Genomic DNA, 23,382 nt, shown 5'->3' with positions numbered 1-23,382 from the left:
TAGAAGACAACACGGTACTGTAGAAGACAGCACTGGTACTGTAGAAGACAACACTGTACTGTAGAAGACAACACGGTACTGTAGAAGACAACACGGTACTGAAGACAGACAGCACTGTAGAAGACAGTAGAAGACAACACGGTACTGTAGAAGACAGCACGGTACTGTAGAAGACAGAAGACAACACGGTACTGTAGAAGACAACACGGTACTGTAGAAGACAGCACGGTACTGTAGAAGACAACACGGTACTGAAGAAGACAACACGGTACTGTAGAGACAGACAGAAGACACACGGTACTGTAGAAGACAGCACGGTACTGTAGAAGACAACACGGTACTGTAGAAGACAACACGGTACTGTAGAAGACAGCACGGTACTGTAGAAGACAGCACGGTACTGTAGAAGACAGCACGGTACTGTAGAAGACAACACGGTACTGTAGAAGACAACACGGTACTGTAGAAGACAACACGGTACTGTAGAAGACAACACGGTACTGTAGAAGACAACACGGTACTGTAGAAGACAGCACGGTACTGTAGAAGACAGCACGGTACTGTAGAAGACAACACGGTACTGTAGAAGACAACACGGTACTGTAGAAGACAACACGGTACTGTAGAAGACAACACGGTACTGTAGAAGACAGCACGGTACTGTAGAAGACAGCACGGTACTGTAGAAGACAACACGGTACTGTAGAAGACAACACGGTACTGTAGAAGACAACGCAGTACTGTAGAAGACAACACGGTACTGTAGAAGACAACAAGGTAATGTAGAAGACAACGCGGTACTGTAGAAGACAACACGGTACTGTAGAAGACAACGCGGTACTGTAGAAGACAGCACTGTACTGTTGAAGACAGCACTGTACTGTAGAAGACAGCATTGTACTGTAGAAGACAGCATTGTACTGTAGAAGACAGCATTGTACTGTAGAAGACAGCATTGTACTGTAGAAGACAGCACGGTACTGTAGAAGACAACACGGTACTGTAGAAGACAACAAGGTAAGTACTGTACTGTACTGTAGAAGAAGACAAAATAATATATCGAAGACAACAAGGTACTGTAGAAGACAGCACTGTACTGTAGAAGACAGCACGGACAGCACTGTACTGTAGAAGACAACAGCACGGTACTGTAGAAGACAGCACGGTACTGTAGAAGAGAAGACAACACGGTACTGTAGAAGACAACACGGTACTGTAGACAGACAACAGCACGGTACACGGTACTGTAGAAGACAGCACGGTACTGTAGAAGACAGCACGGTACTATAGAAGTCAACACGGTACTGAAGAAGACAACACGGTACTGTAGAAGACAACACGGTACTGTAGAAGTCAACACGGTACTGTAGAAGTCAACACGGTACTGTAGAAGACAACATGGTACTGAAGAAGACAACATTCACTTCAAAGGCTTCTACCGACACAACATTATAAATGAGGCAAAACATGTTAACAAAAACAGCTCAAGTCAGAAGTAATGTTCTCCTTGCATGGTATTCATTCTAAAGCCTCTAGAGAGTGTGTGTGTGTGTGTGTGTGTGTGTGTGTGTGTGTGTGTGTGTGTGTGTGTGTGTGTGTGTGTGTGTGTGTGTGTGTGTGTGTGTGTGTGTGTGTGTGTGTGTGTGTGTGTGTGTGTGTGTGTGTGTTTTTAGACCATCTGATACATCCATATTCCAAGGTTTCCCAAACTTTTACTGCACACAACCCCAAATTGACACTGGAAAATGCAGGAGACCCTACTTGGAAAAATGACGTTCTCTAGTTCACATTGGGCATTCGGCAGGCTGTCGCAACACACCATGACATGAACGTGCATTCTAGTGTTAGTACTAAAACGTTGAATTCTATACCCATGTGAAGAGAAAAAAGTTCTTAATTTGTTTGATAAAATGACAGAATATCTCAGGCAACCACATCTCACGGGTACCAGTCTTTTTAGCTAATATTCCACTCCTGTTATTTGTCTGCGTTTTCACAGGAAAGAAATGTACCAAGAGAACATGAATCACTCAACTGTAGCCCAACAATAATTGACGGCATCCTCGCATTACAAAGCCTTAAGCCAAACGTTTAGGTGCGATCGAGTAGCGTAGCCATTGGGCTAGTGAAGGAATTGACACCAGAGAGACTCCTATAACTTTTCTTGGGTAAAATGTAGACCAAAGTCTGACTTGAGCAAACTGTTGTATTTGCTAGGGAGCTGTCCTTTGAAAAATGTACTTTAAAATCTCATTTGATCACTTGTTTTGTGGCCTAAACAAGTTTAATAAAGGATACAGTTATTTTAAGGCCTAACTCATATGATGGAAACATTACAGTACGATTACATGACATTGCCATGATAATGCTACTAGACTGTAGCGTCCTGGTTGTCGTAGTGTAGCAAAGTAATCACTCGGATTTTAGAATTGAACCATTCTCTGGAATTCAGAATTCTGGTTGGTATTGTGAAGCACAGCATCCTCTTTTATGTCATAAGAGATCATCAAGTGTTCTAAAATCCATGATCAACAAAAACAAAAACAAATTCTGAGAAACATTTATTTATTTTCACCTTTATTTAACCAGGTAGGCTAGTTGAGAACAAGTTCTCATTTACAACTGCGACCTGGCCAAGATAAAGCAAAGCAGTTTGACACATACAACAACACAGAGTTACACATGGAATAAACAAACATACAGTCAATAATACAGTAGAAACAGTCTATATACAGTGTGTACAAATTAAGTAGGGTAAGGGAGGTGAGGCAATAAATAGGCCATGGTGGCGAAGTAATTACAATATACCAATTAAACACTGGAATGGTAGATATGCAGAAGATGAATATGCAAGTAGAGATACTGGGGTGCAAAGGAGCAAGATAAATAAATAAATACAGTATGGGGATGAGGTAGTTGGGTGTGCTATTTACAGATGGGCTATGTACAGGTGCAGTGATCTGTGAGCTGCTCTGACAGCTGGTGCTTAAAGCTAGTGAGGGAGATATGAGTCTCCAGCTTCAGTGATTTTTGCAGTTCGTTCCAGTCATTGGCAGCAGAGAACTGATATGGTGACCAGTGAGCTGAGATAAGGCGGGGCTTTACCCAGCAGAGACTTGTAGATGACCTGGAGCCAGTGTTTTGGCGGCGAGTATGAAGCGAGGGCCAACCAACAAGAGCGTCCAGGTCGCAGTGGTGGGTAGTATATGGGGCTTTGGTGACAAAACAGATGGCACTGTGATAGACTGCATCCACTTTGTTGAGTAAAGTGTTCAAGGCTATTTTGTAAATGACATCGCCAAAGTCGAGGATCAGTAGGATGGTCAGTTTTACGAGGGTATGTTTGCCAGCATGAGTGAAGGATGCTTTGTTGCGAAATAGGAAGCTGATTTCTTTTTTTTTGCTTAATGTGAGTCTGGAAGGACAGTTTACAGTCAAACCAGACACCTAGGTATTTGTAGTTGTCCACATATTCTAAGTCAGAACCGTCCAGAGTAGTGATGCTGGACGTGCAGGTGTGGGCAGCGATCGGTTGAAGAGCATGCATTTCGTTTTACTTGCATTTAAGAGCAGTTGGAGGCAACAGAAGGAGAGTTGTATGACATTGAATCTCGTCTGGAGGTTAGTTAACACAGTGTCCAAAGAAGGGCCAGAGGTATATAGAATGGTATCGTCTGCATAGAGGTGGATCAGAGAATCACTAGCAGCAACAGCAACATCATTGATGTATACAGAGAAGAGAGTCGGCCCGAGAATTGAACCCTTTGGCATCCCCATAGAGACTGCCAGAGGTCAGGACAACAGGCCCTCCGATTTGACACACTGAACTCTGTCAGAGAAGTAGTTGGTGAACCAGGCGAGGCAATCATTTGAGAAACCAAGGCTGTTGAGTCTGCCTATAAGAATGTGGTGATTGACAGAGTCCAAAGCCTTTGCCAAGTTGATGAATACAGCTGCACAGTAATGTCTCTTATCAATGGCGGTTCTAATATCGTTTAGGACCTTGAGCGTGGCTGAGGTGCACCCATGACCAGCTCTGAAACCAGATTGCATAGTGGAGAAGGTACGGTGGAATTCGAAATGGTCGTTAATCTGTTTGTTAACTTGGCTTTCGAAGACCTTAGAAATGGCAGAGTAGGATAGATATAGGTCTGTTGCAGTTTGGGTCTAGAGTGTCTCCCCTTTTGAAGAGGGGGATGACCGCGGCAGCTTTCCAATCTTTGGGAATCTCAGACGATACGAAAGAGAGGTGAAACAGGCTAATAATAGGGGTTGAAACAATTTTGGCAGATCATTTTAGAAAAAGAGGGTCCAGAGTGTCTAGTCCGGCTGATTTGTAGGGGTTGAGATTTTGCAGCTCTTTCAGAACATCAGCTATCTGGATTTGGGTGAAGGAGAAATGGGGGAGGCTTGGGCGAGTTGCTGTGGTGGGTGCAAGGCTGTTGATCGGGGTAAGGGTAGCCAGGTGGAAAGCATGACCAGCCGTAGGAAAATGCTTATTGAAATGTACAATTATAGTGGATTTATCAGTGGTGACAGTGTTTCCTAGCCTCAGTGCAGTGGGCAGCTGGGAGGAGGTGCTCTTATTCTCCATGGACTTTACAGTGTCCCAGAACTCTTTTGAGTTTGTGCTACAGGGTGAACATTTCTGCTTGAAAAAGCTAGCCTTAGCTTTCCTAACTTCCCTGAAAAGTTGCATATCATGGGGGGCTATTCGATGCTAATTCAGAACGCCACAGGATGTTTTTGTGCTGGTCGAGGGCAGTCAGGTCTGGAGAGAACCAAGGGCTATCTGTTCCTTGTTCTACATTTTTTTAAATGGGCATGCTTATTTAAGATGGTGAGGATCAAATCGAATCAAATCAAATCAAATTTTATTTGTCACATACACATGGTTAGCAGATGTTAATGCGAGTGTAGCGAAATGCTTGTGCTTCTAGTTCCGACAATGCAGTAATAACCAACAAGTAATCTAACTAACAATTCCAAAACTACTGTCTTATACACAGTGTAAGGGGATAAAGAATATGTGCATAAGGATATATGAATGAGTGATGGTACAGAGGAGCATAGGCAAGATACAGTAGATGGTATCGAGTACAGTATATACATATGAGATGAGTATGTAAACAAAGTGGCATAGTTAAAGTGGCTAGTGATACATGTATTACATAAGGATGCAGTCGATGATATAGAGTACAGTATATACGTATGCATATGAGATGAATAATGTAGGGTAAGTAACATTATATAAGGTAGCATTGTTTAAAGTGGCGAGTGATATATTTACATTTCCCATCAATTCCCATTATTAAAGTGGCTGGAGTTGAGTCAGTGTCAGTGTCAGTGTGTTGGCAGCAGCCACTCAATGTTAGTGGTAATGGTGGCTGTTTAACAGTCTGATGGCCTTGAGATAGAAGCTGTTTTTCAGTCTCTCGGTCCCAGCTTTGATGCACCTGTACTGACCACGCCTTCTGGATGATAGCGGGGTGAACAGGCAGTGGCTCGGGTGGTTGATGTCCTTGATGATCTTTATGGCCTTCCTGTAACATCGGGTGGTGTAGGTGTCCTGGAGGGCAGGTAGTTTGCCCCCAGATGGTGAGGAAGGCACTTTTAAAGAGTAACCAGGCATCCTCTACTAAAGGGATGAGGTCAATATCCTTCAAGGTCAATATCCTTCCAGGATACCTGGGCCTGCTCGGTGAAGTGTTTTAGGGAGCGTTTGACAGTGATTACGGGTGGTCGTTTGACCGCAGACCCATTACGGATGCAGGCAATGATCACTGAGATCTTGTTTGAAAACAGCAAAGGTGTATTTGGAGGGCAGGTTGGTTAGGATGAAAAGAAAAGTGTATGCAGTCCTATTAGCCAACGTACAATCATTGGATAACAAAATGGATGAGCTCCGATCAAGACTATTCTACCAACGACATGGATAACATACAGCTGGCTGGGTTTTCGGTCCATCGGCAAGATAGAACAGCAGCACTGGGTAAGACAAGGTGTGGTGGTCTGTGTCTATTTGTAAATTACATCTGGTGCCCAGAATCTAACTTTAAGAAAGCCTCGAGGTTTTGCTCACCTGAGGTAAAGTATCGCATGATAAGCTGTAGACCACACTATTTACCAAGATAGTTTTCATCTATATTTTTCGTAGCTGTCTATTTACCACCACAAACCGATGCTGGCACTAAGACAGCACTCAACGAGCTATATAAGGCCATATCAAACAAGAAAATGCTCATCCAGAGGCAGCGCTCCTAGTGGCCGGGGACTTTAATGCAGGGAAACTTAAATACGTTTGACCTAATTTCTACCAGCATGTTAAATGTGCAACCAGAGGAAATAAACTCCACACACAGAGATGCGTACAAAGCTCTCCCTCTCCCATTTGGCAAATCTGACCATAACTCTATCCTCCTGATTCCAGCTTACAAGCAAAAACTAAAGCAAGAAGTACCAGTGACTCGCTCAAAACGGAAGTGGTCAGATGACGCAGATGCTAAGCTACAGGACAGTTTTTCAAGCACAGACTGGAATACGCTCTGGGGTTCTTCACATGGCACTGAGGAGTACACCACATCAGTCACTGACTTCATCAATAAATGCATTGATGACGTCGTCCCCACAGTGACCGTATGTACATACCCCAACCATGGTTTACAAGCAACATCCGCACTGAGCTAAAGGGTAGAGCTGCCGATTTCAAGGAGCGGGACTCTCTTAAGAAATCCCGCTATGCCCTCCAACGAACCATCAAACAGGCTAAGCGTCAATTCAGGACTAAGATTGAATCGTACCACCACCGCCTCCGACACTCGTCGGATGTGGCAGGGCTTGCAAACTATTACGGACCCAGTTGCATAGGGAGGAGTTCAGTCCCAGGGCTGTGAGCTTTGTGGTGAGCTTAGAAAGCACTATGTTATTAAAGTCAGAGCTGGAGTCAAAGAGCAGCCTCCTCACGTATGCATTCCTTTTGAATTGCTCCTCCACTTTGTCCTTATATTTGTGTATCGCTATCTTGATCGATCTGCACAGGTCGTATTTGTACTGTATAACCATACAATTGTCCCCGTCACCTTGCATGTTTATAAGCAGCATCTCTCAGTTTCCCGACTAGGCTGTCATCAATCCACGGTTTTTGATTCAGGTAAGTTTTGAAAGACCATCGGAATCACATGTTTTTATGAAATCGGTGACTGCGTATTCATTGATGTTATCCCCAGAGGTTCCCCAGAACTTATTCCAGTCCATGTGATCAAAACAGTCTTGGAGCATGGATTCTGATTGGTCAGACCTGACCACCGGAACTTCCCTCTTGAGTCTTTGGTTTTTTGAGGCGGGGAGAAGCAGAATGGAGTCATGGTCAAAATACATGTAGGAGTCAGGCTTAACTCGGGAAAGACCTAGTCAGTTATACTACTGAATTCCTTCAACTGAAATGTGGCTTCCACATTTAACCCAACTTCTCCATATCAGAGAAGTGCAGGGAGCTGCTTTAATTGACGTCCATGTCTTTAGTACCCAGTGCAGAATGACAGATTTTTACCTTGGGGATTTGATCCAGCAACCTTTATGGTTACTGGCCCAATGCTCTAACCACTAGGCTACATGCCACCCCAACTAAGCCTAAAACATATGGTCTTCATGAGAGTTACTCTTTGAGACTTATTTGTTACTAGCCCAACTCATTAGTGCTGCACATCGGGATTCTGCAGCTTGTGGTCAGGTTCCTACCAGCTTGGAAAGCATGAGCTAAGGTCATGCTGAGGTCATATTGAGTTCACGCTTGGTTCAAAGACAACAACAAAAAGTGTCCCAGCCATAAAGGTATTATATTAACTAGAGATCCCTGGCCTAGTATAATCTGCTGGAAACAACCAACCAGTGAGAAAGATAAGATGACCCTAGGCCTACAAAGCTCAACGTCATATTTGGAGTTAATACAGTAAATCAAATGTAGCATATTTTTGTTCCGCTTCAAATAATCCCTTGATAACGACTTTTTCTCATTTCAAGCAATCCAATATTTCTGTTTCCACCTTTACCTAGTGTACGTCATTGGCGTAGGCTGATGGAGGCTGATAAAGCCTGGACCACTATTTGGACAAAACACTTAATAAGACATTTTAGCGTGTATTGTCACAGAGTAGGGTAATAGTTTGTCTATCTGGGATTTTACTTTTTTCCAATGTGTGCACTTGTCGTATTCACCTTCACTGGTAATCAAGCATGTCTGATGGCGATTCAGGGTTTATACATTTTACCACAGTAATTAATCAGAGTAGTTCACCATGCAGGATTACAGTACCATCTAGTGGAAATAAATAGCGCATCCACGGTAGTGAATGACATACTGTATACCACATGCATATCCCTGTTGCATTGATACATTACTGCAAATGTGGTCAAATGTAAATACATTTCACCCCCCAAAAATCAGAAACAAGATACAACTGGCAATTAATTCTAACTGGGTACATTTAACACGCACGCTATACTTATAACATATAACACAATTTACAACTATATTATTTCAATGTTATTTCGTATGACCAAACATATGCTTGCAAAACCATGGACTGTATGTTCAACACATGAAGTGGGACTGACGTGCTTATGGATAATAATTAGTCCCTGATTGGTGAAGTGATGATATCTTTCATATGTATGTGCACACAAAGCAAAATCAACTGTATGATGCTGCCGAAGTTGTGATTCGGCTTCGACAAGCTGCTGGTTCCGGAAGAAAAGATGGCGGATCATGAGGAGCAGTTATCTGATGAGGCTAAGGTAAGATGTCGTTTTTATCCACATTGGAGGATATATGATATCTTTGGGGTTTGTATGTGCATGCTTTGATTTAAGCTACTGTGTATAAGAGCTGGATAAACAAACCGCGATTATTGCTCGGCTAACGTTAGTCTAGCTGTTATTTTTAGCTCGGCAGCCGCTTTGCCCAACTTCCGCTCCTTTGCGAATCTCAAATGCAGACTCCTTGTACGGTCCTAGCTCTAAAATAGGAACCGTGCAGCATATAACACATTAATCAAAGTTAACCTCGCACCCTCCTAATCGAAAACATTGTAACAAACGTTGTGCTTTCATTTGTCTCTATCGCTTTGTGATCATGTCTTGAACTTCTCACAAATGAGCAGCTAACGTTAGCTAAGCTAGCAACCTACACCTCCTGTCAACGTTCTTTGCACAATCATTGCTGATAATGTGCTATTTACTGCCGTTTGTGTGTGGCCGATATGATTAGTGTTGAATCTCTTATTTAAATATAGGTCCAACTGTCTAGCATGATGATCGCCAGAAGATAGCGACACTACCATTACGCTTGTTTACACTGAGCTGCACGGGGGTCGGAACGCAATCATGGTAATGGCAGAGATCCCATTAACGCATAAGTTCTGATAGCTAGGCTTGCTTCGCCCCCATGTTGGTGTAAGCAGGCTAGGTATTGCTACGTATCAACAGTCAATCCACTAGGGGCTGGAAACTACACTAGAGTGAGCTTCAATTGGTTAATCACGACGAGACGTTGCAGAGTATTTGAATAAAGTTTGGTTTGTTCCAACTTTGGTGTCACCCATGCTCGCATTGCCCAATGCCCAATTTGCTCCCTTCATTGAAAATGAATGGGCTTCCTTTGTTTGATCGCCTTCAACATACTATGTTCATCTCCTGCGTTACATTAAGACACCTTGGAGCCGGCAGGAGATATAGGTTGGGAAACGTACCTCAATACAGGGTGGGGTATTCCACTGTACTCCAAATGTTACCTTTAACCACACTGCTCCACTGAGAAGCTTGAAATACTGCTAGCTAGCTGTTTACTCCCCACTTGAGAGATGCTGAATGTACAGAACCCTAACCGCTTTTTTGGTATTTTATTAGGATCCCCATTAGCTGTTGCAAACGCAGCAGCTACTCTTCCTGGGGTCCACACACAACATGACATAATACAGAACATTAATAGACAAGAACAGCTCAAGGACAGAGCTACATACATTTTTTTTAAAGGCACATGTAGCCTACATATCAATGCATACGAACTATCTAGGTCAAATAGGTCAGTAGCTTAACACAGCCAGATACATAGTTGCGTACATGTCGACTTTTGAAATGCCAGTTTGTGCCGATGTACTCAAGTGAGGGCTGAACTTGATCAAAGTGTACCATGGAAAAGCCTAAGAGAGAGTGGTGCATTGGTTCCTCCTTCAGAGCCCAGAGATGGCAAGAATATGGCGTAGCCTAATGGCATAGAAAGCTTTCAGGTGTAGCCTACTGAATATACTAGGCCAATGCATGCCTTGTTCATTGAATTGGCTAGAGCAGATTGGCTGTCGACGGTTTGATAGGGGAAGTAAAGTGCAGCCTCACAGAGCCAGTATAGCGATCAATTTACAAACCTCCGAAATACCACAGCCCAGCTCCACTGCTGTCTGTCTGGTGTTACCCTCCCACACATACTTGACTACTCCTGTATCACTGTCTGCTCCACCCTGACTTTTAATGGCCGTTTTAAGCCTCAGCCATTTAACATGGCTTAAGTTGAAACTATGAACAACTGGTGTTTGGGTGTTAGTCGTGTGGTCTGTGTAATCGGAGACTTTACTGGAGGAATGTTGTCAAGTTCTCTAATTCGCACCATAGTTACTGGCTGGACAAATAGCCACATAGAAAACACTTAATTTTTTATTGGCCTTCCCCATTTTGAAGTCTCATCATGATCTATCTAGGTTAGGTCGAGTCCTATGTAACGGAGTTGATAACATTGCTGTAAACGTTTGATGGAGCCATCAAATCGATTGAGTGATACAAAAAGCTACCGATTGGAACATTGTCAAGGAGGGTGGTCACGTGTTTTGAATCACTGGTTTGAGCCCAGTATGGGGCAGTCGGACAGCAAAGGAAGCTAAGCTGTTAACCCCTTTACCGTTCGAGCTGCAACTATAAACTGAAAATTGAAGCATTTTGCGTACGTCAGTAATTTTCTATGATTTTTGCTACACAGCGTTCTTGTTTATTGTTCTAAAACCATTATATGGTCAACAGTGATAGCCTATGCATTATGTTGATTCCTGCTATGAAAGTATCGGTCTGTTTCTGTTTCACTGTCAGCTGATGTGTGACCGACACACTCTCACTCCCATTGTGCGCAACGAGGGAGAGATGCATTCTGAGAATCACAGGCATATGACCCTTGCTCAATTGTAATTGTGGAAGAACATGCAGTTAACTGCTGTTCTAGTTACAGAGAGAAGAGTCACAGCTTTCTGTATGTATTTCTCACTTCTTAAACCCCTTAAGGTTGATATCCACACCAATTAAATTAGCATAATACAAAAATCTGCATAAAAATTTCAGTTTAAGCTGGAGAGATGTTTTTTTTTTTTGCGTTGGATTCATCTGTCCACCAGAGCATGTGAGCAGAGTTGAGCAGTTGGAAAATCCTGCTCATGGAGTGGCGCTTCCTACTGCTCCGCTAAAAATCGCTCTGTGCTCACAGGAAAAAAACTGCTGCTCCAAATCCGCCCCATTCATTAAAATCACAGTTTAACCAACACCCACCTATTTTGTTTGACTACCTGGACCGACCATTTAGGTTTTATAGTATTGAAATCAAAACGTGTGAATTTGAATAAAAGTATTTGAATTAACATGAAAAGGTGAATGTAAGAAGCGCATATTTCAAATTGGCTACATGTCATATTAAACAGTATATAAACACTCTAAATAGGTCATGAGCCAGACAGGGAGCCGAAGAAGGAATAAACATGGATTATTTAGGCTATATTCCTTCAAGGCTATAGCCTACAAAGAAATACATTGAAGCATTTGCATGTGTGACACAATAGGCTGGTAGGGACATAAAGTGCTCAGCATTTAAACAACATTTAGTTGAATTAAATCATTATAGTCTATAAATTGCGCATATAGGCTGTGACTTATTTTAAAATAAATACAAATTCAACAAAAAATGGCTTAGTGCCTTTTTGTATTCTTAAAACATTTTTTTTTGCCACTCTGTGGCTTCAGGTTCATGCAGTGGTGCCTGGAGAGCAGGTCAGCAGCGGAGAATACGCTCCCCACACATGCAGAGCCACTGGGGAGGCTAAACACCCATTTCGCCATTCTTGCCAGGCTGGGCAGAGTTGATTTTTCTATAATAAAACAAATGATATATATAAATAAAGCCTAAATGTTTTTAGGCAAAATAACCCAATCAAAACGTAAAACTCCTTGAATGTGGGAATGTTCCAGGCCTATTTGGCCCAAATTAATGATGGCCTATTTGTATACATTGGGGCGGCAGGGTAGCCTAGTGGTTAGAGTGTTGGACTAGTAACCGGAAGGTTGCAAGTTCAAATCCCCAAGCTGACAAGGTACAAATCTGTCGTTCTGCCCCTGAACAGGCAGTTAACTCACTGTTCCTAGGCTGCCATTGTAAATAAGAATTTGTTCTTAACTGACTTGCCTAGTTGAAAAGGTTAAATAAAATACATAATAAAAACCAAAATGAACGATGTTTAAGAGATCAGATTTTTTGTTTGCAAATGCTTTGCTAAAATGACACACTTAGTTATCTACCCCCCTCATCCCTTTTCGCATGTGCTTGTAGTGTGTACACCATCATGCTTTCGGGATATGTCTTTGCAGATTCCACAATGATTATTTAGTTGTGGACACGACATCACTGCACTCCCTCTAAGTCATCTTGATTTAGCACCTGTGTGTTTTATCAGTTTCTTTATGAAAATGTTTAGCAAACTCCATGACAGTAGCTAAAGCAAGTGTCGATAGCGGCACACAAGTAGACTACAAGTGCATGCTGGGCCGGGCATGCCCTGAGCTCATGAAGTGAGCGCTACTGGAGCGAAATTGGAGCGGGCGAGAAGGTTCCAGCCTTTGGGAATCTCACACTGCGTTCCAGTCAAATTGGGCACGCTCAGCTCCTTGCTCCGCTTACATGCTCTGCAGTCCACTTATGTTGCACTTTCGCATCTCAATCAATCAAATGTGTGTATCTATTAAGCCCTTCTTACATCAGCCGATGTCACAAAGTGCTAGACAGAAACCCAGCCTAAAACCCCAAACAGAAAGCAATGCAGGTGTAGAAGCACGGTGGCTAGGAAAAGCTCCCTAGAAAGGCAGGAACCTAGGAAGAAACCTAGAGGAACCAGGCTATGAGGGGTGGCCAGTCCTCTTCTGGCTATGCCGGGTGGAGATTATAACAGTACATGGCCAAGATGTTCAAATGTTTTTCATAGCCGATGCTTTTCACAGCCGTTCATTCAGAGTTAGAAACAGCAGGTGCGGTAGAGAGTGAGTCAAAAACAGCAGGTCCTGGACAAGGTAGCACGTTTGGTGAACAGGTCAGGGTTCCACAGGCAGAACAGTTGAAACTGGAGCAGCAGCACGACTAGGTGGACTGGGGGAAACAATGAGTCATCAGGCCAGGCATGGTCCTAGGGCTCAGGCCACCGGATAAGACGGGAGAAATTTTCCAGATATAACAGACTGACCCTAGCCCCCCGACACAAACTATTACAGCATAAATACTGGAGGCTGAGACAAGAGAGGTCGGGAGACACTGTGGCCCCGTCTGGCGACACCCCCAGACAGGGCCAACCAGGCAGGATATAACCCCACCCACTTTGCCAAAGCACAGCCCCCACACCACTAGAGGAATATCTTCAAACCACCAACTTATTACCCTGAGACAAGGCCGAGTATAGCTCACTGACATCTCCCACACGGCACGAACCCGAGGGGCGTGCCAACCCGGACAGGAAGATTACGTCTGTGACTCAACCCAGTTTAGTGACGCACCCCTCGTAGGGGTGGCATGGAAGAGCACCAGTAAGCCAGTGACTCAGCCCCCGTAATAGGGTTAGAGGTAGAGAATCCCAGTGGAGAGAGGGGAACCGGCCAGGCAGAGGCAGCAAGTACGGTTCGTCACTTCAGTGCCTTTCCGTTCACCTTCACACCCCTGGGCCAGACTACACTCAATCATAGGACCTTCTGAAGAGGTGAGTCTTCAGTAAAGACTTAAAGGTTGAGACCGAGTCTGCGTCTCTCACATGGATCGGCAGACTATTCCATAAAAATGGAGCTCTATAGGAGAAAGCCCTGCCTCCGGCTGTTTGTTTAGAAATTCTAGGAACAATGAGGCTTGCATCTTGTGACCGTAGCCTACGTGTAGGTATGTACGGCAGGACCAAATTGGAAAAATGGGTAGGAGCAAGGCCATGTGATGTTTTTTTTTTCATCTGTAGGGTCCGAACTGTTTGGTCTACACACAAATATGTGACTCGTTTCAAGAAACTAGGCATATGTCGCACGTCACTATTTCACAGGAGTTTGAACATAAACATTAGATTTTTTAACTTCAAAATGTGTTTTTTGTTGTTGTCAGAAATGCCTTCTGGAACATGTGAACTTTCATGTGCCTTAAAAAGATGAGGCCTGTAATTTTCATCATGGGTACACTGCAACTATGACAGACAAAATGAGGAAAAAAATTGAGAAAATCACATTGTAGGATTTATAATGAATTTATTTGCAAATTATGGTGGAAAATAAGTATTTGGTCACCTACAAACAAGCAAGATTTCTGGCTCTCACAGACCTGTAACTTCTTCTTTAAGAGCCTCCACTCGTTACCTGTAGTAATGGCACCTGTTTGAACTTGTTATCAGTATAAAAGACACCTGTCCACAACCTCAGTCACACTCCAAACTCTACTATGGCCAAGACCAAAGAGCTGTCAAAGGACACCAGAAACAAAATTGTAGAAATGCACCAGGCTGGGAAGACTGAATCTGCAATAGGTAATCAGCTTGGTTTGAAGAAATCAACTGTGGGAACAATTATTATGAAATGGAAGACATACAAGACCACTGATAATCTCCCTCGATCTGGGGCTCCACGCAAGATCTCACCCCGTGGGGTCAAAATGATCACAAGAACGGTGAGCAAAAATCCCAGAACCACACGGGGGGACCTAGTGAATGACCTGCAGAGAGCTGGGACCAAAGTAACAAAGCCTACCATCACTAACACACTACGCCGCCAGGGACTCAAATTCTGCAGTGCCAGACGTGTCCCCCTGCTTTAGCCAGTACATGTCCAGGCCCGTCTGAAGTTTGCTAGAGAGCATTTGGATAATCCAGAAGATTGGGAGAATGTCAGATGAAACCAAAATTGAACTTTTTGGTAAAAACTCAACTCGTCATGTTTGGAGGACAAAGAATGCTGAGTTGCATCCAAAGAACACCATACCTACTGTGAAGCATGGGGGTGGAAACATCATGCTTTGGGGCTGTTTTTCTGCAAAGGGACCAGGACGACTGATCCATGTAAAGGAAAGAATGAATGGGGCCATGTATTTTGAGTGAAAACCTCCTTCCATCAGCAAGGGCATTGAAGATGAAACGTGGCTGGGTCTTTCAGCATGACAATGATCCCAAACACACCGCCCGGGCAACGAAGGAGTGGCTTCATAAGAAGCAATTCAAGGTCATGGAGTGGCCTAGCCAGTCTCCAGATCTCAACCCCATAGAAAATCATTGGAGGGAGTTGAAAGTCCGTGTTGCCCAGCAACAGCCCCAAAACATCACTTCTCTAGAGGAGATCTGCATGGAGGAATGGGCCAAAGTACCAGCAATAGTGTGTGAAGACTTACAGAAAACATTTGACCTCTGTCATTGCCAACAAAGGGTATATAACAAAGTATTGAGAAACTTTTGTTATTGACCAAATACTTATTCATTAAAAATCCTACAATGTGATTTTCTGGATTTTTTTCCGTCATTTTGTCTGTCATAGTTGAATTGTACCTATGATGAAAATTACAGGCCTCATCTTTTTAAGTGGGAGAACTTGCACAATTGGTGGCTGACTAAATACTTTTTTGCCCCTGTGTGTGTATCCAAAATGTACATTTATTTGGCGCGTTTGATCCAGAAACATTTGTAGTCACGTTGCGCAAGTTATCTCAAAAGTTACATGTAAACTTTGCCATAAAATTGAAGACGGGATGATCTGTGTTCAATACAGGAGGAAAACAAACTGTAGCTAGCTTTCTGGTCACGCACCTCTATCTACAGTACACTTCAAGTTACCCTCGTTCAAGATGGCCGTACTTCCTTACACAAAGGAAAAACCTCAACCAATTTCTAAAGACTGACATCCAGTGGAAGCGATAAGAACTGCAAGAAGGTCCCTTAGAAATCTGGATTCCCAATGAAAACCCATTGAAAAGAATGACCTCAAAAAACAAAACATCTGATGGATTGTCCTCAGGATTTCGCGTGCTAAATAAGTTCTTATACTCAGACATGATTCAAACATTTTTAGAAACGTAAGTGTGTTTTCTATCCAAATATACTAATAAGATGCATATCTTATCTTCTGGGGATGAGTAGCAGGCAGTTGAATTTGGGCATGCATTTAATCCGGATGTGAAAATACTGCCCCCTGTCACCAAGAAGTTAATAACAAACTTGCATGCCATCTGTAAATAACAATGGAAAAAGTCAGGAACCTTCCTGCTAGCTATGATTGGCTGAGATAATGGATGGGCTGGACATGCTGAGAGATGAGTTCAGATTGGTTTGCCATGTATCATGCTTCTGTCTATAACATGAGCTGCTCAGTATGTGTAGCTAATCCTTTCTCATGCAGCTTTTTTTGAACAATATCACAAACTGCAAAAAAAAAATGCTGTTTGCATTGCTAGTTATAGCCTAATGTTAGCTAGCTAACATTGAACCTAGTTGGTTAGCTTTAGCTACCTGCAGGTTCATGCATTGTAGTAACGTTATGAGTTGTGATTTTGGTTCATTGTAAACAAAAGACTCCACTATGCAAGTAACCATTTCACTGTACCGTTTACACCTGTCTCCTGTGCATGTGAAATGCATTTAGATAATATTTTATATAGTGTGTGTTTGCCAGAGAAGGTAATGTGAAGAACAGCATGACCTGCACCAAAGTCAAATTAGGATATAACGTTAGGCCAATGAGACGGTGTCAAAGTTATAAAATTCTCCAGTAGAATGCCCTGCTTTTATTTCGTAACATTCACAATTGTCAGCTATTTTCTGTAATTAGCTCGCCGTTAATTATTTTCCCGTAATAATGAGTACTAATTAGCTAAAGTTAAGACGTTGTCAGCTATGATATAGTCATTGTTAGAACTAACAAGCTAGAAATGAACCAAAACGTTGCTTGGTTTGCTAAATTTAACTATTCTAAATTCATTTTTAAACAGATGGGTTTATTTGTGTTAAATACCCCAGTTATACTATTTTGGACCACCAGGCTGTTGATGTCATGCAGCCTGTCGTTTTTGTGTTATACTTTTTCATAACTACAAGTTTAATGTCGGACGACAATAGAATGTTCATGATGTCACTGCGACAACTGTCTACAGACATGTCGATAGACATAGTATAAACCTTTTAGTCTTGAAATGTTTGGTTGTTTAGTACACTACTCACTCTGTTTAGCACATGGCCTCACATGTGAATCCTTAAAAAGATGGGTGGGGCTTAAGAAGGTATGAACTATGCTGAATGGGTATAGACAAAGAAGAGCTCTCCAGTAGGTGAACCAAAATATTCAAGGGCCATTTTCTCAAAGTTGGGTTACAAGTTTATCAACTTTCAAAGTAGAATTACTTTCCCATTGTTCCTCAACTGTAGTGTATGATATACCATTTTCTAGCTCAGTCTCTATTTTTACCCAATGTAAAAAAAAAAAAAAACATTGGTCACAAATGAACCCTCTGTGAAAAGGTGAGACTCGAACAAACACATACAGTACCAGTCAAAAGTTTGGAGAACTACTCATTCAAGGTTTTTCTTTATTTTAACTTTTTTCTACATTGTAGAAAATAGTGAAGATGTCAGAACTATGAAATAACACATACGGAATCAAGTAGTAGAGGTCGAGCGGCATGGCCGATTTAATTAGGGACGTTTTCATTAAAAATTGTTAATTGGCATTTTTGGGCGCCGATTACATTGCACTCCACAAGGAGACTGCGTGGCAGGCTGACCACCTGTTACACGAGTGCAGCAAGGATCCAAGGTAAGTTGCTAGCTAGCATTAAACTTATCTAAAAAAAAAACAATGAATCTTAACATAATCACTAGTTAACTACACATGGTCGACAATATTACTAATTTAAATAGCTTGTCCTGCGTTGCAAATAATCAATGCTGTCCCTGTTTCATCAAATCACAGCCTACTTCACCAAACGGGTGATTTAACAAGCGCGTTTGAGATAAAAGCACTGTCGTTGCACCAACATACCTAACCATAAACATCAATGCCAAGCTTAAAATCAATACACAAGTATATTTTTAAAAACTTGCATATTTAGTTAAAAGATTCATGCTAGCAGGCAATATTAACTAGGGAAATTGTGTCACTTTTGAGTCTGGGTGTATGCAGCAGTTTGGGCCGCCTGGCTCGTTGCGAACTGCGTGAAGACCATTTCTTCCTAACAAAGACCGTAATTAATTTGCCTGAATTTTACATGATTATGACATAACATTGAAGGTTGTACAATGTAACTGCAATATTTACACTTAGGGATGCCACCCATTTGATAAAATACGGAACGGTTCCATATTTTACTGAAAGAATAAATGTTTTGTTTTCAAAATGATAGTTTCCGGATTTGACCATATTAATGACCTAAGGCTCGTATTTCTGTGTGTTTATTATAATTAAGTCTGATTTGATAGAGCAGTCTGACTGCACGGTGGTGGGCAGCAGCAGGCCCGTAAGCATTCATTCAAACAGCACTTTCCTGCGTTTTATCGGCAGCTCTTCGCAATGCTTGAAGGACAGCGCTGTTTATGACTTCAAGTCTATCAACTCTCTAGGCTGGCAATACTATATGAAATACAAATGGTATAGAGAGAGTCCTATAATAACTACAACCTAAAACTTCTTAACTGGGAATATTGAAGACTCATGTTAAAAGGAACCACCAGCTTTCATATGTTCTGAGCAAGGAACTTAAACGTTAGCTTTTTTTACATGGCACATATTGCACTTTTACTTGGCACATATTGCACTTTTACTTTCTTCTCCAACACTTTGTTTTTGCATTATTTAAACCAAATTGAACATGTTTCATTATTTATTTGAGACTAAATTGATTTTATTGATGTATTCTATTAAGTTAAAATAAGTGTTCATTCAGTATTGTTGTAATTGTCATTATTTATTTAATCTGTATCGACTTTTTTTGATCCTCCAATAATCGTTATCGGCGTTGAAAATTCCTAATCAGTCGACCTCTATCATGTAGTAACCAATAAGGTGTTAAACAAATCAAAATATACAGTTGAAGTTTACATACACCTTAGCCAAATAAATTAACTCAGTTTTTCACAATTCCAGACATTTAATCCTAGTAAAAATTCCCTGTTTTAGGTCAGTTAGGATCACCACATTTTAAGAATGTGAAATGTCAGAATAATAGTAGTGATTTTATTTCTTTCATCACATTCCCAGTGCATCAGAAGTTTACATACACTCAATTGGTATTTGGTAGCATGGTCTTTAAATTGTCTAACTTGAGTCAAATGTTTTGGGTAGACTTCCACAAGCTTCCCACAATAAGTTGGGTGAATTTTGGCCCATTCCTCCTGACAGAGCTGGTGTAACTGTCAGGTTTGTAGGCCTCCTTGCTCGCATGCAGTTTTTCAGTTCTGCCCACACATTTTCTATAGGATTGAGGTCAGGGCTTTGTGATGGAAAGTTTTAGAAAAGTTTTGAGAATGACAAATATTAAGTTCCACAAAGTTTGCTGCTTCATTGTCTTTAGATATTTTTGTCAGATGTTACTATGGAATACTGATGTATAATTACAAGCATTTCATAGGTGTCAAAGGCTTTTATTGACAATTACATGAAGTTGATGCAAAGAGTCAATATTTGCAGTCTTTTCCAAAACCTCTGCAATCCGCCCTGGCATGCTGTCAATTAACTTCTGTGCCACATCATGGCTGATGGCAGCACATTCTTGCATAATCAATGCTTGGAGTTTGTCAGAATTTGTGGGTTTTTGTTTGTCCACCTGCCTCTTGAGGATTGACCAAAAATTCTGAATGGGATTAAGGTCTGGGGAGTTTCCTGGCCATGGACCCAAAATATCAATGTTTTGTTCCCCGAGCCACTTAGTTACCACTTTTGCCTTATGGCAAGGTGCTCCATCATGCTGGAAAAGGCATTGGTTGTCACCAAACTGTTCATGGATGGTTGGGAGAAGTTGCTCTCTGAGGTTGTGTTGGTACCATTCTTTATTCATGGCTGTGTTCTTAGGCAAAATTGTGAGTGAGCCGAATCCCTTGGCTGAGATGCAACCTCACACATGAATGGTCTCACTGTTGGCATGACACAGGACTGATTGTAGCGCTCACCTTTTTTCCGGATGCCTATCTAAGGTCTTCGAAAGCCAAGTCAACAAACAGATCAATGACCATCTCGAATCCCACCGTACCTTCTCTGCTGTGCAATCTGGTTTCCGAGCCGGTCACGGGTGCACCTCAGCCATGCTAGAGGTACTAAACGATATCATAACCGCCATCGATAAAAGACCGTACTGTGCAGCCGTCTTCATCGACCTGGCCAAGGCTTTCGACTCTGTCAATCACCATATTCTTATCGGCAGACTCAGTAGCCTCGGTTTTTCTAATGATTGCCTTGCCTGGTTGTCCAACTACTTTGCAGACAGATTTCAGTGTGTCAAATCGGAGGGCATGTTGTCCGGTCCTCTGGCAGTCTCTATGGGGGTGCCACAGGGTTCAATTCTCGGGCCGACTCCTTTCTCTGTATATATCAATGATGTTGCTCTTGCTGCGGGCGATTCCCTGATCCACCTCTACCATTCTGTATACTTCTGGCCCTTCCTTGGACACTGTGCTATCTAACCTTCAAACGAGCTTCAATGCCATACAACACTTCCGTGGCCTCCAACTGCTCTTAAACGCTAGTAAAACCAAATACATGCTTTTCAACCATTCGCTGCCTGCACCCGCACGCCCGACTATCATCACCAACCTAGAATATGTGGACATCTATAAGTACCTAAGTGTCTGGCTAGACTGTAAACTCTCCTTCCAGACTCATATCAAACATCTCCAATCCAAAATCAAATCTAGAATCGGCTTTCTATCTTGCAGCAAAGCCTCCTTCACTCACGCCGCCAAACTTACCCTAGTAAAACTGACTATCGTACCGATCCTCGACTTCGGCGATGTCATCTACAAAATGGCTTCCAATACTCTACTCAGCAGACTGGATGCAGTTTATCACTGCCATCCGCTTTGTTACTAAAGCACCTTATACCACCCACCACTGCGACCTGTATGCTCTAGTCGGCTGGCCCTCGCTACATATTCGTCGCCAGACCCACTGGCTCCAGGTCATCTACAAGTCCATGCTAGGTAAAGCTCCGCCTTATCTCAGTTCACTGGTCACGATGGCAACACCCACCCGTAGCACGCGCTCCAGCGGGTGTATCTCACTGATCATCCCTAAAGCCAACACCTCATTTGTCCGCCTTTCGTTCCAGTTCTCTGCTGCCTGTGACTGGAACAAATTGCTGAAGTTGGAGACTTAGCTCCCTCACCAACTTCAAACATCTGCTATCTGAGCAGCTAACCGATCGCTGCAGCTGTACATAGTCCATCGGTAAATAGCCCACCCAATTTACCTACCTCATCCCCATACTGTTTTTATTTATTTACTTTTCTGCTCTTTTGCACACCAGTATCTCTACCTGCACATGACCATCTGATCATTTATCACTGCAGTGTTAATCTGCTAAATTGTAATTATTTGCCTACCTCATGCCTTTTGCACACAATGTATATACTCTTTTTTTTAAATATATATTTTTTGATTCTACTGTGTTATTGACTTGTTTATTGTTTACTCCATGTGTAACTCTGTGTTGCTGTCTGTTCACACTGCTATGCTTTATCTTGGCCAGGTCGCAGTTGTAAATGAGAACTTGTTCTCAACTAGCCTAGCTGGTTAAATAAAGGTGAAATAAAAAAAAATGCCCCAAACAATTGGAAATGGGATTCATCTGAGAAAATTACTTTACCCCAGTCCTCAGCATTCCAATCCCTGTACCTTTTGCAGAATATCAGTCTGTCCCTGATGTTTTTCCTGGAGAGAAGTGGCTTCTTTGCTGCCCTTCTTGACACCAGGCCATCCTCCAAAAGTCTTCGCCTCACTGTGCATGCAGATTCACTCACACCTACCTGCCTGCTGCCATTCCTGAGCAAGCTCTGTACTGGTGGTTTCCCGATCCTGCAGCTGAATCAACTTTAGGAGACGGTCCTGGCTCTTGCTGGACTTTCTTGGACACCTTGAAGCCTTCTCCACAACAATGGAACCGCTCTCCTTGAAGTTCTTGATGATCCGATAAATAGTTGATTTGGGTGCAATCTTACTGCAGCAATATCCTTGCTTGTGAAGCCCTTTTTTTGTGCAAAGCAATGATGACGGCATGTGTTTCCTTGCAGGTAACCATGATTGACAGAGGAAGAACAATGATTCCAAGCACCACCCTCCTTTTGAAGCTTCCAGTCTGTTATTCAAACTCAATCAGCATGACAGTGTGATCTCCAGCCTTTTTCTCGTCAACACTCACACCTGTGTTAACGAGAGAATCACTGACATGATGTCAGCTGGTCCTTTTCTGGCAGGGCTGAAATGCAGTGAAAATGTTTTTTTTTTGTGATTCAGTTCATTTGCATGGCAAAGAGTGACTTGGCAATTAATTGCAATTCATCTGATCACTCTTCATATCATTCTGGAGTATATGCAAATTGCCATCATACAAACGGAGGCAGCAGACTGAAAATTACTATTTGTCATTCTCAAAACTTTTGGCCACGACTGTACATTATTTTCTTTAGGAATGTAGTGTAGCAAAAGTACTATTTTTACTTAAGTACTTTACACCACTGTTAGTTGCAGTAGTGCCCGTGGACCATATCTGCAGTTGGGTTTAGCTGAACTCCCGGGGTAGCTTGCTTTGTAGTGATTTTATGAGGCGTTAGTGTAACGGATTTATGCTGTAAACTCACGCCACGGCTTGCTTGAAATGTTGCAGCTGGAGCCACCCAATCGGTGCCTTTTTGCATGGCTCAATCGGTTTACACATTGTCAACCATCATGGTCATGTGTATGCTGCGAAGCAGAGGTTCACTTTCGAGCCCTGTGTGGGGGGACTGGGACAGTGGAGGAAGCTAAACTGTTTAGCAGCACACTGACCTCTGTGACACCTACTTCTCCTGTGTGGTTTTGTGAAGAATGCATGGCCAAAGTAGG

At 42.5% G+C, this 23,382-nt stretch overlaps 1 protein-coding gene across 1 annotated transcript in view; it reads left to right on the top strand.

Moving 5' to 3' along the window:
* The first annotated feature begins 8,647 nt into the window (after window positions 1-8,647).
* LOC112252649 (F-actin-capping protein subunit alpha-2) overlaps window positions 8,648-23,382 on the top strand; it is a 52,396-nt gene continuing 37,661 nt past the window's right edge. The window contains exon 1 of the mRNA XM_042323335.1: window positions 8,648-8,793. Within this exon, the coding sequence (XP_042179269.1) occupies window positions 8,755-8,793 (39 nt within the window). The 5' untranslated portion in view covers window positions 8,648-8,754. The remainder of the gene's footprint in view (window positions 8,794-23,382) is intronic.

Source organism: Oncorhynchus tshawytscha, linkage group LG06 (genome assembly GCF_018296145.1).
Source record: "Oncorhynchus tshawytscha isolate Ot180627B linkage group LG06, Otsh_v2.0, whole genome shotgun sequence".
Classification (NCBI taxonomy): domain Eukaryota; kingdom Metazoa; phylum Chordata; class Actinopteri; order Salmoniformes; family Salmonidae; genus Oncorhynchus; species Oncorhynchus tshawytscha.
Note: the sequence above shows the minus strand (reverse complement) of the source record. Positions and strands in the feature narration are given on the sequence as shown.